General features: G+C 36.5%; 1 protein-coding gene across 2 annotated transcripts in view; it reads left to right on the top strand.

The window, feature by feature from the left end:
* Positions 1 to 19,587, top strand: part of arhgap19 (Rho GTPase activating protein 19) — a 62,054-nt gene extending 42,467 nt beyond the window's left edge. The window contains exons 5-12 of one of the 2 annotated variants that reach the window (XM_066692909.1): positions 6,460 to 6,686; positions 6,816 to 6,902; positions 7,733 to 7,798; positions 8,074 to 8,262; positions 8,679 to 8,777; positions 11,614 to 11,733; positions 12,067 to 12,150; positions 17,392 to 19,587. In XM_066692909.1, the coding sequence (XP_066549006.1) occupies positions 6,460 to 6,686; positions 6,816 to 6,902; positions 7,733 to 7,798; positions 8,074 to 8,262; positions 8,679 to 8,777; positions 11,614 to 11,733; positions 12,067 to 12,150; positions 17,392 to 17,442 (923 nt within the window). In that variant the 3' untranslated portion in view covers positions 17,443 to 19,587. The remainder of the gene's footprint in view (positions 1 to 6,459; positions 6,687 to 6,815; positions 6,903 to 7,732; positions 7,799 to 8,073; positions 8,263 to 8,678; positions 8,778 to 11,613; positions 11,734 to 12,066; positions 12,151 to 17,391) is intronic. The other variant, XM_066692910.1, reaches the window with a different exon arrangement.
* The last annotated feature ends 1,965 nt before the right edge of the window (positions 19,588 to 21,552 follow it).

Here is a 21,552-nt window from a genome sequence, read left to right as displayed (position 1 = left end):
ATTGACAATAGGCTGGGATTTATATAGTTTCCTTATTGTGAGATTTTTGTTTTAACGAGTTTCAACCTGTATTGTATTTTATGTCAAAAGCGAGAGTCTAAAATGCTGATGTATTGCATAACGTACCTTTGTGCTTAAACATAACCATTACTTGTCAAAGTTTGTAATCCTAATGTAACCAATAAAAGATGGAGACAATTAAGTAACATTAACAATATAATATAGATGTGAAGCCCTGCAAATAATCTGTGCTTATATGGTTTATCGTACTTACAAGATAATAGTCATTGTCAATAACCAATTTGACTTAACAATCAATATAAACTTCAAGTCCAATAGAAAACCACATAAGCATGTTCAACCTTAAGCGCATCACATGCATGGCTACACAAGACACTTATGATTTTTATATCACTATAAACATAAATCGTTGATTTATCAGAGCCTTGATGGTGCCACTTGTAATTTGTGAAGTTTGGATATAATGGTTACATTTTATGTACAGTAAGACACGTTAAGCATTTTCTACAATAAGTGTAGACTCTCCCGTTAAAAGCTAATATTTATGTTCACAATGTTATATATAGATTGATATATTTATACATAATTATTAGGGCCTGTATAAATTGACTTTCAGTGCATGCTGGAATACTCCATATTATCAGGGCTCCATTACTACCTAAAAGATACTATAGCCAAATATAAATTAAAATAAATTGTTACGGTCTTTCAAATTTTGTATTTGTCTCATTTGAGAATGTTTTAATGTATGTCTTTGCAGCTTCACTTTTACAGTTTTGTAGCTGTGCCAGTTGGTTTTCTCTTCCATTTAGGTAAAAATAAAAAGCCAAAATTACGAGTACAACTACACTCTCAAGCTCCTGCATTGTTGTCATCTGAAAAACCCAACTATCTTTCAGCTTCAGGCACTTTCGACATCCACAGTGTCTGACGTCATTGACCCAGCTCAGGTATTGCAGTGGATACACACCCAAGCCGTGCCAGGACAGCTCAGCTCAGCTCAGCTCAGCTCAGCTCAGCTCTGGCACAGCTCAGATTGCCAAAGTGGCAAAGGGTTATGCAAAGACAAACATCAAGTGTCAAGGTTCACACATCTTTATGCATTTGTAAATAAAATTTGCAAGGGTGCTATGGTGAGAGAATGAAGTCTGAGAGTTGGTCATGCTGAGGGAAAATTTAAATATCCAGCAACAGATGCACTGAACAAACAGAATTTAAACCTTTTCACACAATTGTCGGCTGCCCTGTCAGAGTATCGCTATTAGAAGTTAAAGATTACTATTGTATTCAAGTGAGCAAACAACTTCTCCCCGCCACTGTGTTTGACCTGGGTGTGAAACAGTTTGTAACCCGTATATTGTAGCTCAAGGTAAATGTGAATGCATGTAGGGCTGACAACCTGGGATTAGATTTAGTGTAAAAACTGTTTTTGAGACGGGTCGAATTTTAAGGTTCCTTTTAAACCAGAAAACCTTAGCATTTTAATCAAGTATTATTTACACTATTGTTAAATTGAGTCCGGTTGCACTGCAATAAATACACAGAATACGAATGTGTTATGAGCTTTTATTCAGTGTATATTGTAGTCATATATTGTAGTCCCATAGGAATGGGACTGATTTTCAGGAATGATTTTATGCTCCTTTACGCGTTGCTAATGAATAATAATTAAGGCAGGGGTAGTCAATAGGCGGACCAAATCTGGACCACCAGAAGCTTTTGAATGGGCCGCAAAAATAATTTGAATTAACTTAATATGATTGTATGTACTGTTATGGGGGGTTGTTGCACTCTTGTTATTATGTGGAACCTATTAGAAGCCCTTCCTTAGCCAATATGATGTTACGTATATGCTGTAATATGGAATGTCCTATATAGAGCTCTGAATTACTTAATTGAACCCTTAATTTAAGTAATTTTATTACATTTGACTTAAAAAAGGATCGACCAATCATTGCATTCGGTCCGAATGTAATGATAGGATGTCCTTCCTGTCTGTCAATATATTTGCATACCGCCGCACAACTTGTTCTCGCAGACAATCACACGTCATCAGCGTGGGAACCTTGACGCTGTGCAGAGCGAGCGCAAGAATGGAAGGTGAGCTGCAGCTACTATTTTTATAAACATAAATAACCGTAAATAAGATGTTTACGTTCGTTATTATTGTAATGTCTAACCTATGAATGAGACATGCGGTAATCTGAAACTGTTGCGATCGATTCCACCCACATGTCTCTCCTCCTGGCGCTGAGACTCTGCTGTGTGTGTGTGTGTGTGCATGTGTGGTAGGGGGGCGTGGCTTTGGAGACGCCTCTGAAGCGAGGGCGGGCTCTATGCTTTCAAAACAAGCTTGCTAACTGCTGGCTTCTCAGGATTGCATACCCTAGCTGTAACTGTTTTTCCTTCAGCCGTGGACACAGCAACACTTCATGATTTCTATGGTAACTATCTTTATCATCAAGGAGTAAAACCATGTAAAGCCAACTCTCGGTTGACTTGATTTTGAAGAAGACAAATCTGGTGCTATGTAGTTTTTCTGTTTTGTTGCTATCCAGGAAGGTATGACATGTCCTGGAATAACACACTTTTGACATCCACCACTATTTTGCGAATTTTAAATTCTAAAGTGTTAAGAGTTGCTTATGATAGAATCACATTTGAAAAATTACATACATCTTAACCATAGCATTTAACCATAATATTAGGAACTGCACTAGTTCCACTTTAAGATGTTAATGTTTCTCTTTAACACTAGAAGTGCCAACATTTCGAGCCAAAACCGGTCATTTTAACCAATAGCTCTCTAACAGCTGTGGTAAGATAATGAAAGGCAAATGACTGTATAAATCTCTGAAGTATTTAAATGAAAACATAAACAAAACATACAAATTATTTGTAAACGCTAAATAACTACATACAATAAGCAACAAAATAATTAGTAAAAATGAATGCTCAAACCGAATATTTTATTGTTCAAAAATAACGATCCCATTATGGCAAGCGCAGCGGGGCAAGCTGTCTGTAGTACCTGAGTGCCCAGGGTAGGGCAGCATTACACAGTCTTCTAGTGAGGTTCCATGAAAAAGAGCCCATGACATAGCCTGTCCCCTTGTGGAGTATGCTGAGATATGTTCAGGCATGGGGACCTTAGCAGTCTTATAGGTGAGTCGGAATGTGTCCGCCACCCAGTGAGCCTGTCGTTGTTTAGAAACGGCCTGCCCTCTGGTGGTAGACCTGTAGCAGACAAAAAGCTGGTCAGACAAGACCTTAGCTAGGAAGGCCGTATTCATCCTTAGATTGACTCTTTAGACATCCTGAGAAGATCAGACAGGCTTTAGACATCGACAAGGCATGCATTCTCTTTAACAACTTGAGATGGCAGTTATAAAACCAATGGAAAACATTTTAGATTTTTTTTTTTTTTTTTTTTTTTTTTTAAGATTTTATTGCATATAGTGCATTAGCAACAGGTGTTTTTACATTGTTCTCAAAACACAAAGCTGTTTTACTCTTCAGTTTGAAAGGTGCTAAACTGTTTTGATAATGAAAAATTAAGAATACGCATTAAATTCAGTGTTTACAGGCTTTTCTACATCAAATAGCTTCAACGGCAGTCCGATATTGGACTATGGAGGTAGAATATTTTTTTCTGAAATGCATACTGGTATTGTCTCTCATAAGTAGCAAAATATTTACATTTATATGCACACTGGATCCGATGATGCATCCAATCTTTACGTGCGTGAAAAGAAAAAACGAATTCCATCTTCCACCTTGCACACTGACTATCAAACGAGTTTAATTCGATCTGATTTTATGTGCGTTACAAATTACATTGACAAATGAAACATGAGAGGAAGACGTGGATTGGTGGAAAAGCTTATGATTTTCATGTTTAACCTTGAATGCTTATACAACAGAGCAAATAAATATAGACTGACAATCAATGTCAAGCTATCGCGGAGGAGCTGGGCATGAATGGCACCTACTGTCTGATGTAGCTAAAATTCTAGAAGGTGGTTATTCACAGATAAACAACAAAGACTTGCACTTTCAAATAAATAGTTTAATGTTGAAACATGCACTCAGCTTTTGTGTCTTTATGGTGAGGTCGGTGTAGTTTGTGTGCAATATATACACTCACCTAAAGGATTATTAGGAACACCATACTAATACTGTGTTTGACCCCCTTTCGCCTTCAGAACTGCCTTAATTCTACGTGGCATTGATTCAACAAGGTGCTGAAAGCATTCTTTAGAAATGTTGGCCCATATTGATAGGATAGCATCTTGCAGTTGATGGAGATTTGTGGGATGCACATCCAGGGCACGAAGCTCCCGTTCCACCACATCCCAAAGATGCTCTATTGGGTTGAGATCTGGTGACTGTGGGGGCCAGTTTAGTACAGTGAACTCATTGTCATGTTCAAGAAACCAATTTGAAATGATTCGACCTTTGTGACATGGTGCATTATCCTGCTGGAAGTAGCCATCAGAGGATGGGTACATGGTGGTCATAAAGGGATGGACATGGTCAGAAACAATGCTCAGGTAGGCCGTGGCATTTAAACGATGCCCAATCGGCACTAAGGGGCCTAAAGTGTGCCAAGAAAACATCCCCCACACCATTACACCACCACCACCAGCCTGCACAGTGGTAACAAGGCATGATGGATCCATGTTCTCATTCTGTTTACGCCAAATTCTGACTCTACCATCTGAATGTCTCAACAGAAATCAAGACTCATCAGACCAGGCAACATTTTTACAGTCTTCAACTGTCCAATTTTGGTGAGCTTGTGCAAATTGTAGCCTCTTTTTCCTATTTGTAGTGGAGATGAGTGGTACCCGGTGGGGTCTTCTGCTGTTGTAGCCCATCCGCCTCAAGGTTGTACGTGTTGTGGCTTCACAAATGCTTTGCTGCATACCTCGGTTGTAACGAGTGGTTATTTCAGTCAAAGTTGCTCTTCTATCAGCTTGAATCAGTCGGCCCATTCTCCTCTGACCTCTAGCATCAACAAGGCATTTTCGCCAACAGGACTGCCGCATACTGGATGTTTTTCCCTTTTCACACCATTCTTTGTAAACCCTAGAAATGGTTGTGCGTGAAAATCCCAGTAACTGAGCAGATTGTGAAATACTCAGACCGGCCTGTCTGGCACCAACAACCATGCCACGCTCAAAATTGCTTAAATCACCTTTCTTTCCCATTCAGACATTCAGTTTGGAGTTCAGGAGATTGTCTTGACCAGGACCACACCCCTAAATGCATTGAAGCAACTGCCATGTGATTGGTTGGTTAGATAATTGCATTAATGAGAAATTGAACAGGTGTTCCTAATAATCCTTTAGGTGAGTGTATACAGTACTGTGTTGATGCTGTTTTGAAGGCAGAGGGTGGTCACACCAAATATTGATTTGATGTAGATTTTTCTTCTGTTCACTCACTTTGCATTTAGTTAATTGATAAATATAATCTATTAATGTGTATTTTTAAAAACATTCTTACTTTAAAGCATTTGTTCACACCTGCCTAAAACTTTCGCACAGTACTGAATATATATATAATTTTTTTATCATCTTTGTAAAAATTATGTAAAAGCTCCTTATATCTTCAGCAGCCCCATTGCAAACTCAAAACGAAACTCAAACACTTTCCATTTGTTTTTCATTTATATATATTTATGGCACTAAGTTGATGCCGTCTGCAGCATTGTGCAATGGCTGTACAGCACACTTCCAGAGGCTCTGAAAAGCGCCCCTACACATGATAGTTTAAAGAAATGTCTTAATCACCTTTTAAAAAAACTTACATGGCTTTCCACGAGTGTAGCTGCAGCCTCTGCCATTTTTTTTTTTTTTTTTTTTTTTTTTTTTGTAGCTGCACACCAGGTAGACCCAACTAATCAACAATGAAATTCATTGCCAACAATTTTTAATAATCAGTTGTGGAAATGAGCTCAAAGGGAGCTCCACTGACCTCCTGTAGAACTAATTCCAAGTCCCAAGCTGGAATTGTCTTTCATTGGTGGTCTCAACCGTCTCGCACCCTTCAGGAATTGGGTCGCCATGTAGTGGGCTCCTGGGGAGACATTATCAATCTTATCATGGCATGTTGAAATAGCAGCCAGATACACTTTCAGAGTTGATGCAGATTTAACCTCCTCCAGCAGCTGCTTTAGGAAGCACTGAATAGTCACCATGGGGAATAACACTGGATCCACGTGTCTGGCTAGGCACCAGTTTTGGAAGGCAGACCACTTATAAGTATATTGATCTCTGGTAGAGGGGGCTCTGGCTGATTGTAGCATCTCCACGATGTTGATTGGCCCTTTAGGGCACTACCCTCACACACCCTCAAACCTCTATCCTGTTCTGCTTTAGAATCACGACTGACTTACAGATTTCATGTTTTTTTTCATGTCTTTTCTTGCAGACTTTACCTTGTTTGATGAAAAGGGCAACAAAACAGCCCTACCAGATAAAGAGCGTCAGATTGAAGCTCTGCAGCTGCTATTCATGCTGCTCCCTCCCACCAACCGCAGCCTCCTCAAACTCCTGCTGGACTTGCTCTACCAGACTGCTCGACAGCAGGACAAAAACAAGATGTCTGCCTATAATCTGGCCCTCATGTTTGCTCCCCACATCCTCTGGCCCAAAAATGTAACCTGGCACTTATTTTAAGAATATGTTTGGCTGAAAGATCTTGATAGAAAACGAAAATCTCATTTTTATTTGTAAATTGAAAGAAATATAAGCAGGACTAACTGTACTTGTTTTTTAACCCTCCAGGTGACACCTAGTGACCTGCAAGAGAATATACATAAGCTGAACAATGGCATGGCATTCCTGGTCAAGCACTCGCAGAAACTATTCCGGGTTAGAACAACAATTTTCAAATTAAATAGAATTCTCTGAGTTACATCAGGATTCAACCAAAAAATAAACAAACAGCAGTTTTGTAGTTTTTTTTTTATGAGAATGAAACCATGTTTGGTATCTATGTTTTTGTATGTGAACTTGACAATCCTTAGGTTTACTTAAAGGGGAATCCCAGTGAAATTCCATAGTTTTTCAGGTTATTCTATAAGTAGAAACATATTGTCTTCCAGCAAAGCAGCTCCAGTGTTAGCACCCATGTGAAGTCTTGGCTTATTTCTTGATCTCTGATTTCTGGTACATAGAATCAGCTGGATATGATAAGCACACCTCACAAAATATTTCTACTTCTAGAATAACCTGAGCAACTATGGAATTTCGCTGGAGTTCCCCTTTAATCTTTAGTTGAATTTGAGTTTACTTTTCTTGGCTGTGCAGAATTTTTTTTTTTTTTTTTTTTTTTTTTTTTTTTTACAAGTTTTAGTATTGTTTTACTTTTCACCAATGTGTTCATGCTAATAATCATACTCCTTTGATCTGATTTATGTTATATGTTATATTCATAGACATTTTTACATCTGACCATGGAGGGCAACAAATACTCAGTACAGAAAATACTGGAATTACAGGATAATCCAATACACTAATGGTTGCCTTTGTCAACAATTCAACACATTTTAAACAGAAATTCCTTTATTGTGGTTTATCACTGACCTTTAGTTTTAGAGTAATACAAAATATGTAACTTTGATCCTAAATGTCTGTAGAGAAAAATGTTTATACAATTAGTTGTTTTTATGATGCAGATATTCTGTTTTTTCTTTCTACAGGCACCAGTGTATATTCGAGAACACGCCAGGTTGCAATTCTTAGGATCAAAGATCCTCCAGTCAAAGGTTTTATTGTTGTTGTTTTTTTGCCTTTATCAATTCAGTGACTGTCATGATATTCTACTTACTTAACATCTATGTATATTTAATTCCTCAAATTTAATCAAATGGAACCTGATTTTGACGTCGTAGTTCTACAACTAGAAATCTCTCCCTCCTTCTGTTCATATTAATTCCAATAGAGAGTAACAGCAGAACCTCATATATTTTTCTCCACTTACGATTATAATGAAAATGCTTTGTTTTATCTGGGACAAATTTTTCTCTCTCTCTATTTCAAGGATGATCTAGACCTCTTGGCTTCACCAGGCACCAATGTACTGGTACCATCTAAAAGGAACTGCCTGGGTCCAGCCTCTTGTTCCCAGACTGATGACAGCCAGTATCACACAGAGGAAGCTCTAAAGGAGCTCTTCCACCACGTCAACAACATGCCAGAGTCAGCCAAGAAGAAGAAGTTGATTAGACAGGTACACGATTGACAGTGCTAAAAAATCATTAAATGCTTTGAAGCTGATACAAATTTAACTTAAATCCTAGTGACATTTGCTGTAATACAGAGATGCATAGACAGTTCGCACATGGCTGCAACTTTGTTGGTTTCAATTTCTTTTGCCAACTTAATTTTTTTGTATTTTTTATTAGTGTACACTCCTCTATACTGAAATACATATACATCAGATTAATGTTGTTACAACCCAATTTCATGTTAAAATGAAAAATGTTTACATAAGAAAAATATGTATACAACATCGGGTTCCACGTGCAGCACTTGGAAACAGTAGTATCTGTATCATGCAGGCCAGGTGTAGAGATTCGTCCAGAAGGGCTCTATTATTTTCCTCAGTCCACGGCTTTTATTAATATATATTCTTTTATATTTTAGTTTAACAAGCAATCCACACCTGGGACTCCTGTGTATGACTCACATACCCCTCCCAGGAAGAAGCATGCCCGATCCCGCTCCTTCGGTGGTCTCATTAAGGTTGTTGCTTTGCTTTGTTTTCCTTGTTTGGGTGTAAATGGGGGAGCATGATAATATATGGAAGCCACAGGCTGAATCATTTAGGGTATAGGGCAGCGGTCCCCAACCCATGGCAACATGTTTTAATGGCAGAACGTGTAGGTCCTACACGACGGAGAGCAATAACGTACACACAAAACTTTAAAGAAGAGTGGAAAGAAGAATTTTACAAGCTACCACTAGGGATGCACCGATAAGAAAATTATTGGCCGATACCTATAGCCGATGTTCATATAACATAATTGGCTGATGCCGATACCGATGTTTTGACATTTCTGTAACTTTCTGTCCTGTCATAAATTAAATTAAAATGTTGCTTCTGATGAGGCTTCTAATTTCAGCTCATTTTAATTATACAAGTTATTTTTCATATATTTAAATAAGAAAATACTTATACCCCATTCAGACATAGGATAAAAGGCCACCTTGACATATGGTGTATTTTTTAGAAATGAAAGGTACGCAAGGGGAAACTCATCTACAAAGCTGATACATTTCTTTCCTTTCTTTCCTATTTTACCTCTGATTTGCATGAATGGGGTACAAGTGTTGGTGGCATTTGGTAATTAATACTGTGGTAATACTTTCAATAATTTCTTTACAGATTAGTGTATTTAATAACGTACAATATAGGCTAACGCAGTAGGCTAATTAAATATGAACGTAAGTGCAGATCTTATTGAAATTCTTAAGATTATTTTTCACTACTATAGTAGCAGGCTTCATGCATTATGCATATGTTATCTGAAATGAGCAGGGAAGGAACATATATATTTCAGACAGATGAGTTCATAACGTAGTTTATTACAGTAATTTGCCAAAAGAACACATTTTTAAAGATTTACTTTTAAACATCCGTTTATTAGCACCGTCTGTATTTTAAAGATTAAAAAAATGTAAATGGAAGAAATGTTTCCTTTTAAAAACAAAGACCGAAAACACTACGAGCAATAGAGCCTGATGTGGGAGGAGTTTTGTGTCTATTTTATTCTTTATGCTTTACGTGATTGGAGACAGTGTAATAAATACACCTTTCTGTTAAGAGATATTAAGAGAGATTAACAGCTAAATGTGTATAGACAACATCAGACAAGCATTGCATTACTGTAAGAAAACGTTTCCAACAATAAAATAAATATTTGCTCTTTATTATTAGCCTATTATTGTAACTAAAGTTTGCACGTTTCAGTCATGTCGTTTATGGACTTATGGATGCATTTATTAAACCAGTTCTTAATATTTTAGAGAGAAACCCAGATCTGCTGTATTTATTTATTCATTCATTCATTTAACTTGTAAATGGACACACGTTAACTAAATCATGTTCGCCTGTCTCTGCGGGGCTGACTGAAGCAATGTCAAAAAATGTCACCTGCATGCTAAAACATGATTTAATGCGCTGCACATTTTTCACTGTTCATTAACAAATCAACAGATGTATGCGACATAGCTCAATAAGTACTGCCCTTGGTGACACTTTATAATAAGGTGGTGTGATTCCTCATTAATTAATATACAAATACCACAGGATTAACATGAATATGTCATGCACTTCATCAAAGTTCTTATGTTAATCACATGTATAACACAATTAGAGTTAGAGTTCATGTGTTCAACATCAGAACTCAGAAGTACATGGCATATTCATGTGTTAATCCTGTGGTATTCAAAAGTTAATTCATGAGGAAGCACACCACTTTATTATAAAGTGTTACCCACCACGGACTGGCAAAACACGCGGTGAAGATCTTCATCTGGCTTTTTTTAGCCTGCTTTACGGGGGATCGGTGCCACTCTGCAAAAACTTGCGTCAATAACATCTGATGGGAAACAATATCGGCTTCATTGCTATGTGTAAAAAACAACCCTGACATTCTGATTTTCGTAACTATTACTGATTGCAAGTTATCGGTCATTTCTGGTCATTTTATTTTTCGTTTTAATATTTGTGCAATACCTACATTGTTATTGTAACAGCAACAAAACTGCAATCTAGTATGGTTGTTTTTCAGTAGATGCAGGCTATTATATCCTATATTTGCCTTTATTAGGACAGAAGATGTTGCCTGCAGTATGATACATTTTTAAAATAATTGCCCATGGGGCAGTAAAGGTTGGAGATCACTGGCCTAGGGTGTATTATGATACAATATTTTGCAAAATAAGGCCATTATGTTTTAGGCTGAAAATCCCAGTGCAGTTCAGCATTTAGATTTTAAATCTGAATCTCAGTAATATATTACCAAAAATCTGAACATTGGTGCATCCTGATATTTTTAAATGTAAATTTGTTACTGAGGCATAAAAAGTCAAGCTACTCATTCCTTGTGGACCATAAACTATTTTACAGTAGACTAGAATAGTTACATCCCAACAGAACAGAATGCAGTTTACAAGACAGGACCAATACAAATTCATCAATCCAAGAATGTAACCAATTTTGTTATTTTTAAATTGTACTGTGTTCCTGACATATGAAATAAAAATAAAGATTAGTGCACCAAGTTCAGTTTTATTAATGAACAAAAAACAATGCATTTCGATACTCCATGAAGTAGTAGCCATGAAGACACAGGAGTGTTGAAATGCATAGTTTTTTCTTTGTTAATAATATTGAACTTTTTTCAAATATAAGAAATAGTCTTGTCCAATACCTTTATCGTGAGATAGCAGCTACAGAAACAATTTTTTAATTATGTATTTTTGCCTTGTCATGGGGGATTGAAGACGCTGGAGTGTATAGATGCTCTTAAATTACATTTACATATATATTTTTTTTATTATTATTATGAAACAGAGAAAGGTTTTGGGGAACCAGCTTGCATTGGAAAAGAAGAGTAAAAATAATTCACCAGAGAGTTCTGTTTCCGTCTTGGGGCCGACTGAAAATCATGGGAAAGAAAACATCCTGATAACGGTAAGTTCTCACATCTTGTGCTATCAATAAAATAATTCAGTTTGGGTTTACTGTTTTCCCATTGCATTTGAAAGTATTCACTTCCTTCATTTGAACAAATGTGTTAAACAGAAGACATTGTAAATATGAATTATTTGTTTATACGTTTTCAAGGAAAGATGTATAATACTGATAGCATTTTGTATTTAATATGTTCCTTATATATTTACGTTTTTAATAAGAAACCAATATTTGGTATGCTTTAGTATTTTTAATCTTTTAAAAATGAAAAGTTTGCCATCATGTACTTTTGTTGTTGTTTATTAAATATCTTAATTGAAATTCTGTTCAAAGTTCCAAAGAGCCCTGGATTCCCCAGTGTTTGTAAACAGCGGAGTGTGTTCAAAGCCTTTAGAGGATTTCCTCGCCAGAGAAAAAGTAATTGCAATTTGAGATTCAAATATTTATTTTATTCAATTTTTTACACTAGCACCATCATAGCTGCTTTTTGCATGACTTTTGGAATTCAGAAGTTAATCTCTCTGCATATGTGAATTTCTGCCCTGTATCTGCGGATTTCCATTTTTATTTTTTTTTCAGTAATAAAAACATTTGTTTTTGCACCCGCAAGGATGAGATGGGTCTACTCATACTCTGCAAGTGTTACAATACTAAACCACACTTCAGATGTCCCACATAGCCTGCAGTATACAAATCTTAAATTAAAACATTTGATTTCTATACTGCACATTACTTAAATAAAAGTTGTTTAATATAACAAAGTTCAAAACCATCATAAAAAGCCCCTCAATTGCAGGCATTGGACCAGATTAAATTTAAACAATGTATTTTGAAAATATACGATCACACTGATCATTATTTTTTTAATTTTTAAAGAGCAGTATCCCTCATCTGCCAGCATGCCTGTGTTATTCAGCTTTATTGTTTATTTATCCACCATCTTTACAGTAAAGTGTTGTGCAATGTAATGGAAACGTAAATCAAAACGTATGCTGTGCTGTTTGGAAGTTTTTGCTAAATGCACAAGGAGATTCCCAAAAAGCTTAATGTAGCCTGTTCAACTGAAAATTTATATATCATGGAGTAACAAGCAATCTCTGGCATCATTTAAACAAGGCAAGTTTACATGATTACGTACTATTTATTAGGCTTAATAATGGGTCAAATGCATAGAACTGAAAGCAGCATACTGGGGATGATCCCTGGTGGCTAATACGCAGCTTCGTAATAACTCTTCAAGTTCGTTGCAATTGAACCATTAATAATAATAATAATAATAATAATAATAATATTTTGAAAAATAGGCTATATAATGTTGACACAAACTCTGAACTGTAGAAGGGAGCCTTTTATTATAATTAACCCAAATGTCAAGGTTACTGTGTTCTGGTGTCTTTAGTATTTACTACTTTCAGTATAGTTATCTTTTTTAATGTTACTGAACACTCTAATATTCATCAAGGGTTTTACACCGATTCACTATTTCTGACACTTTTTTGTATTGAATAAAATACAGATTATAGTTAACATGCATACAGATGTGCTCAAATTTGTTGGTACCCTTACAGCTCATTGAAATATTGCTTCATTCCTCCTGAAAACATATATGTCGCACATGCTATGAAAAAAAACGCTCTGTGCGATGAATTAATTTACCACAGTAGCACCCGTGCGAGTGTGCGAGACAGATCTGCTTGTTTGTGTGTGAGGTGAATCGATGGCACATCACTATTCTACTTGGTGGTTGTAATCTATCGTGCGATTAAAAATCATGTCTGCGTAGAGTCCATGACTGCGTTTACAACACGCATACTTTGCCGAGTCTGCGCAGAATCTGAACATACTCTGGTACAAACCTGTCCAAGCTAGCTGTCTGCGTGAAGGGGGTGTGAATCGCCCTTGAGTCATGTCATGAAGGATCTTTTAATGCTAGATATGGCAAAGCACAAAATAGATATAATATTTTAAAGATTGTCAGTTCAACAATAAAATAATATGCATATTTTAGTGGTGTACGTATACATTTTAACCTAATTTTCACGTATTATGTGCATTTGTAAATTGCACACCTGGCAAGGAAATCCATAATACATACAAAATGTATTTCTTTGAAATCACACATTTAATGTAGATTCGAAACCAGTGTAAATATAATATTGTACGTTGTTGTTGTAATTGATTTGATCAGTATGTTAGTATTTAACCCTTAAGTGTCCCAACAATGAGCAGGGATAAAACATTCTACTAATGAAAGATTATTAAAGGGTCGTAAAGCTACTTAATCTGATATGAACCGATTAAATGGCCCATTTTCTGATTACACTGTAAAGTATGAAGCTGGTGCAGCATGAAGGGAACTTCGATTGCATTAACTTCCATGTCTCCACTGCTGAATACTTATTCTGTATCAGCACAGAAGGTTGCCCATTGGAGCAATTTAACCCTAGCCAGGTAGCAGGCTGTCCTCTTCTAAGAGGGCCAGGAGGCCAAATATGAAAAAGTGGCTAGCAGACATGTTAGATCTGTGACACGTACATGCACACACTCACACATACTGCTTTCCATGTTTGTTTGTTTTTGTTCTCTTATTTGTGATTTACACACATCCTTAATTTAATATAAATAATATTGATATGTATGATGATATACATTTAAATTGAGATTTGCACTGCTAATTTGAAGCGTAATATATTGATGTTTTGTATACAGTTGTTATGTCCCTGCAATTTACCATTATGGGCAAATAAAGAAAATGTTTGTCTGAAAACATTTCTTGTTAAGGTTTGGATTGTGTGTGCCCTGTATGCAACATCCATGTCCTTTGCCAGTCACATACCTGTTTAAGTGATGAACTGCAGTACTTGTGGTTGTTTTTAGAGATGGTAACAAACGTTTTATACTCGTGCTACAATTTTGTGGCCTGTGCTACAAAACGATAAACCTGTAGTACCAGTGCTATGTGCAAAAAAAGTTAACGTACAGCCCTGAAAAGTGATGAAATTAAAAGCTATTGCTTCATGTATACAGCAATAAAGCAAAGAAGCTGTGAAAAAAATATGAATTTTTGCTCATTCTACAAAGATATTCTAAAATGGCCTGGACACATTTGTTGGTATCCCTTAGAAAATATAATAATAATTGGATTATAGTGATATTCCAAACTAATTAGTTTCTTTAATTAGTATCACACATGTCTCCAATCTTGTAATCAGTAATTCAGCCTATTTAAATGGAGAAAAGTAGTCACTGTGCCATTTGGTATCATTGTGTGCACCACACTGAACATGGACCAGAGAAAGCAAAGGAGAGAGTTGTCTGAGGAGATCATAAAGGAAATAATAGACAAACATGGTAAAGATAAAGGCTACAAGACCATCTCCAAGCAGCTTGATGTTCCTGTGACAACAGTTGCAAATATTATTAAAAAGTTCAAGGTCCATGGAACTGTACCCAACCTCCCTGGGCGCAGCCGCAAGAGGAAAATCAACCCGATTGAACAGAAGGATAGTGTGAATGGCAGAAAAAGAACAAAGGATAACTGCCAAAGAGATACAAGCTGAAGTCCAAGGTGAAGGTACCTCAGTTTCTGATCGCACCATCCGTCGCTTATTGAGCGAAAGTGGCCTCCATGGAAGAAGACCCAGGACTCAACTTCTGAAAGAAAAACATAAAAAAGCCAGACTGGAATTTGCTAAAATGCATATTGACAATCCACAATCCTTCTGGGAGAATGTCCTTTGGACAAATGAGTCAAAACTGGAGCTTTTTAGCAAGTCACATCAGCTCTATGTTTGTAGACGAAAACATTAAGCTTTCAAAGAAAAGAACACCATACCTACAGTGAAACATGTAGGAGGTTTAATTTTTTTTTTGGGGCTGCTTTGCTGCACCTGGCACAGGGTGCCTTGAATCTGTGCAGGGCACAATGAAATCTCAAGACTATCAAGGCATTCTGGAGCGAAACATACTGCCCAGTGTCGGAAAGCTCCGTCTCAGTCACAGGTCATGGTTGGTCAACAGGATAATGACCCAAAACACACAGCTAAAAGAACCCAAGAATGGATAAGAACAAATCATTGGACTGTTCTGAAGGGCCTTCTATGAGTCCTGATTTGAATCCTATCGAACACCTATGGAAAGAGCTGAAACTTGCAGTATGGAGAAGGCACCCATCAAACCTGATACAGCTGGAGCAGTTTCCTCAGGAAGAGTGGGCCAAATACCTGTTAATAGTTGCAGAAGTCTCATTGAGAGCTACAGAAAATGTTTGATTGCAGTGATTGCCTCAAAGTTGTGCAACAAAATATTAGGTTGAGGGTCCCATCATTTTTGTCCATGCCATTTTAATTTGTTTTATTATTTACAATATTATGTTGAAAAACAAAATCAAATGCAAGTAAAATCAATACCTATACATAAACCTTGTGCTTGTGAAAATGAATAAAAACATGATTACTTTGAGATAACTTAAATTACAAGGGGGGGGGGGGGGTTTCTTGTTTAAATATGGAAAAAGTAGGATTTTCATTCAAATCGATACACTAGTAGATAATGTGATGTCATCGATAAATTATGCCTGGTCTTTGGATCATTGCCTTGGTCAGTCACCTGTTTGATCATGTATTCTAATTATTATTTTGTATTAGTTGTAGGGTTGACTGGTGCTAGTGTTTAGTAGATTGCTGTTAGCACTACAATTCAGCATCTATACAGGACGGAAACTTCCCCTTCAATCAGCGCTGTCCACTGACACACCTATAAACACACTGGCAGGTTGCTAACTGCAAAGTTTTTATTGTATTATTAGTTTTTTAATGTTTATGTATATGCACACTATTAAGTTTTATCCAAGTCTTTATTTTTCATGTTCGTCACATACATGTTATATAAAGGAACCGCACATTTTGCATGTAGTACGAAATCTCTGCGGTTTTAGTGATAATTGATGTAAAGCCTCTGTGAAAATTGTATTTAAAAGATTATGTAAAAGCATGTTGTTACATGAAGATGTGTCTTGTCTGTCTATGGTAAATGGTATGGTTCACTGTGTTTTTGAGTGAAATGTGAAGAGGTTTTCCAAGCGTGCAGAATTTCAGTAAATGTTTGGCATGAGAGAAATTAAAACTATTAAGAAAGCCTTTACAAAAGAAAACACCTCAAGCTCATGCTTTAATAGTGATAAACAAGTTTTCATTCAGTGTTTTTACATGAGCATGATAATGTTTTTCCAAAAGTGATTTAGATTTTTATGCAGGGTATTCTGTTTATCTTTATAAATCATGTTTACATTTCTCTTCTGAAAACCATGTCTTGTCAAACACTTTTCAGAAAACCTAATTTAATTTAGACTAGTACTGCAAAGGCTCAACAACCCTACACCTACATTTCCTCCAAAAATAAATGTTTATGTGGAATGATGCCAGATCTTTGATTTTATTGTCTTTTATGCAATTTTCTGGTTAATTAATTTCTATGATACTTGATCTCATGTAAGTATTCAGAATGTGAAAAGTAACTTGATTAATACATATATGCAGCGCTGTCATTTTCAGGCATGCGTTTCAACCATAACCACTTTACAGTGTTCTGCATGCCCTTTTTGTAAGTTACCCTTTACAAAATGATCAAATATTATATTTTATCTTCTCTAATTTTCAGGATTCTTCTTCCATTTCAAGGGGCTGTTCAGCACAAGAGTCTTTGGTATAGAAGACAAGTTCATCTCATGCTGTGATTTTATTTGTATTTTATCTCCTTCAGAAAACTGTGATTCGCTGGTACTCCGAATTCCCTTGATTAATCTGCTTTTTCATGTAGACAACAGCCAATTTTTTAAATATCTGTGTATATATGTAAATGTTTGTCATCTTAAACTATATTGTTTGCAACCAACAAGGAGACATTTATTACAATCAATTTTTAAAAATATTTCTGTATTACCAAGACTATCATACAGAATCTTACATAAATCTTTCTGATATCTGTAAAATGCATTACATGCAGTGCCCAATGTATCTGTGAAGATTTTGTACTTGAATTAGTGGTTTTCCATCACCATAGGATTGATGCTGGTTTGGTTTAGCAATGACATGACCAGTAATAATACATTATAACTTGGTTTGCTTCCTAGTAGAGTTGTAATCATGTCAAGATAACTTGTTTAACTCCATTTAGCGTGTTGAATGGATTAAGCTTGTATTGGGTTCTTGACACAGCTACTTCCAGTTATACATCTCACATTATTACTATTATTGGAGTAATTTCCTGTAAAAAGTAATTTGTAACTATCTTTAGATGCAGATATATTTTTAAGCAGGCAATTAAAAAAAAGTTGGGTGAATGTGCTTGTTTTGGGGAATTTTGGGAAGGCGCTGAGTGCTATATTTGTATGACACTAGTCATTTGCATTGCATGGAGATGTGCATAGTTTGACTGAGGAAAAAAAGATTTTTTTATTTTGTTTAATGATTTAGATCTTTCAGAAAAATATTTCACTTAATGGTTTCCCTTAGTGGAAATTATGAAATGCTTTGAGGTTGAAGTGTCAAAGGGTTTTCAATTTATAGGTTTACAAAGATAGTTTCATATGGACAATTAAAGAATGATTTAAAAGAAGTGTATCCAGGTAACTGATAGATGTTGAAGGTTGAAGTAGGTAAACTGGGTTTGTGGTATGTAAAGAACAAGAAAGAATAAGAATGACAGGATCCTGCTGAACAACTAAATGTAAGAGTGAACTTAAGTTAAACAAGCTTGAAATGTGAACATAACCAGTTTTTATTGTTATTTGTGTGCCTTTACTGTTTTTTTTGTTTTTTTTTCTGCCATTGGGAACTTAAATAGGTTGAACTGATCAATAACATGTTTGTTTTATTTATTAATGTTTGTATTTATTACTCACTGGCATAGACCATTACTCTTCATACAAGCTATGCAGGGATTGGGGGCAGGGATTTTTACCAGCCATATAATATCTAAGAGAGTTGCATTTGTGAGAAACATATTCTCATTCAAATTTTGGACAGTGCTTCCTTCATGTTTTTTACGTGTAGTTTTAGGAGTGATTTAGTTTCTGTAAAAGTGACTATTTTTCTATTTTGGGAAGTAAATGTAAAAAATCTCAATCGGAAAAAGCTCCCCACATGCTATGCTCCCTTCAAGAAAAGTGAGTTCATGAAAATGTCTGACCACTCCAGTACCCTTTGGTGAGGTTGTCTGTGAATTTCTCACGACTCCTGCCAGATTCTGAGCTGAAGGCTTGCAACAGTACATGTCTTTGACCACAAAAGCAACTGGTCATTTATTCTAAAATCTCCACTGCTTTAGTGCAAACTTGTATCTCCTCATTTATTATACAAACATCTGGAACATATAAAAACATGCAATGTAAAGCATGTGTAGTTTTTAAATGATTCGTTTAAATGTTCTGTTATGTTACTGTGATAAATATGTATATATTACATTACATTACAAACACTGCAAGGCCTGGTTTGCCATCAGTTTTGTATACATCTGTAATTCTGGCAAAAATAACATGTTGTTTCTCCTGGCTTTACTGGGCATTTTCATTCTTATTATATTGTTGCCTTACTACTTGTTTTTATTCATCCCGATAACTGTTACTGCTCATGTTCATCTCATCCATTGATGTAACACATAGTTTTATGTTTTTTTTTTTTTTTTCAATTTTCTAATGAATTTTATTGGGTTTTATTATTGTCTTTGTTCATTAGCCCTGTTCTTTTTGAAGTCTGTTACTAGGAAATGCATTGAATTATAATTTTATACTACAATATGACTTTTGCATTGTCTTACTTCTGAACGCCGTTTTTAATATATGCATTTTTAATACAACTTGTATGCTTATATTTTACTGATTTTAAGTTGCATTTTAGTTTTCATTACAAAATGTGTGAGGAAGCCTTACATTTTTAAAATTTACTCCCAACAGATATTTTTTGGTGGGAAAAGCAATTTGTTTCAACACTCTTAGGATGATAAGAGAGAGAAATCTCTCAACTACAGTCCCTGTAACATAGATGAGCTTTGAATATTGAATCTAGCATGTAATAAGTGCAACTACACCTTCACAATCAGCCAGGCGCCACCTATTGTTTGAGAACACATCACTCATATTCTAATACAGATGCCAGCATGGACTGTGGCAGTACCTATTGATACTAATAGTAATGAAATCAGTTGGAGCATGATTTAATATCTCTGAAGGGTAGTTTTAAGTGAAATGTCATAGTGCATTTTCATATTTGTTTCCCTTCCCCCTAAGGGGGTTAGGCAGCTAACAACAGAAATTAGCATGAGAAATTTAACTTTACTTCTCCACTGCTTTGGAAAAACTAAACTGTGAGTGAGTAAATGGTTACTTCTGCTCATGTGGTATTTTGTACTGAAGCGCTGTTGCATGAACCTATATTTGAACTTGAAACTACTGGTATGTGTGTTATAAATAAACACAAACCTTAAGCAAGTATAACCTTACAGTGTATTGCTCTTGCTAACTTGCAAGTCTTAACATTGTTTGACAATTATTTACCAAGTGGGAGATAAAAATCATGGTCTAATGCCTCTTATGACAATGTAGTTTGCCTAATTTGGAGTCAATTCAGTTCAGCTGCTGCATTGGTGAAAGTAAACAGGTTGTAGAAGGGAGATTTTGTCTAGGACTAGCAAGGAATTCTGTTGCAGGAGGAGCCAGGATTGGCCAGTTAGGTGTGAATTGGGGGTAGGTAGACAAAAGCTACTTAAAGCAGCTGTTGAGAAAGAGCTACGCTGTTTCTCACTCACAAAAGTTAAGCAGTTGACTAGGCAAAAAACAACTAACATTTAGAAGCATGGCCACTACAGTGTCAGGTTTGCAGAATGATTGCCTTCCTGGATGAACTCATCCAAGGTTTAATTTGTGAACGTTGTCGACAGGTTGAAATCCTAGAGATCAAGGTTTGTGATCTTGAGGCTCAGCTAGTTGATCTGTGCTGTATTAGGGATATAGAAGAATTGATCAATCAGCCCATGAGAGAGATAGTGTGCACACAAAAACCTAGGAGAGTTGAGACCTCAGAGCAGGACAGCGTAGAGAACTGCTGGGTTACAGTAGGTCGTAACCGCAGAACGGGGTGTGCACAACCCCTAGAGACACCCCAAGAGCTAGAATTGCCCAACAGGTTCCAACTGCTGGACACCGAGTTGGACAATGACAGCTCAGAGGGTGATGGGGGGGCAGTTGAGCACCATGGTGCCTACTCCCCCCCAGAACAGGGAGGTAGTTACAGTAGGAGACTCAATTCTTAGAGGTGTAGATCACACAGTGTGCTCTAGTGACAAGGAGACCCGCATGGTATCTTGCCTGCCTGGTGCTCAGGTTGCAGATGTCCCTAAACTAGTAGACCAGCTACAGGGCAAAGCCGGGGGGAATCCACTGGTCATGGTCCACATTGGAACCAATGACATAGGAAAAGGTAGGACAGAGGTTCTGCAAGACTAATTTAAAGAGTTAGGAACAAAACTAAAGAGCAGAACCTCCATGGTAGTTTTCTCCGAAATACTTGTGGTACCACGTGCCAGGCCAGGGAGACAGGCAGAGATTAGAAAGTTTAACACGTGGTTGAAATCTCCATGTAGGGAAGAGGGGTTTAGGTTTATGGAGCATTGGTCTTTCTTCTGGGATAGATGGGACCTGTACAAACCGGACAGTCTACATCTAAACAGAAGGGGGGCTAATGCATTGGGAGAGCATATGGGCAATGAAATTGAGAATCATTTAAACTAGGGACCAGGGGGGCAGGGAGCTCTGACAATGGGTGA

This window comes from Amia ocellicauda, chromosome 20 (assembly GCF_036373705.1).
Source record: "Amia ocellicauda isolate fAmiCal2 chromosome 20, fAmiCal2.hap1, whole genome shotgun sequence".
In the NCBI taxonomy this organism is placed as follows: domain Eukaryota; kingdom Metazoa; phylum Chordata; class Actinopteri; order Amiiformes; family Amiidae; genus Amia; species Amia ocellicauda.
Note: the sequence above shows the minus strand (reverse complement) of the source record. Positions and strands in the feature narration are given on the sequence as shown.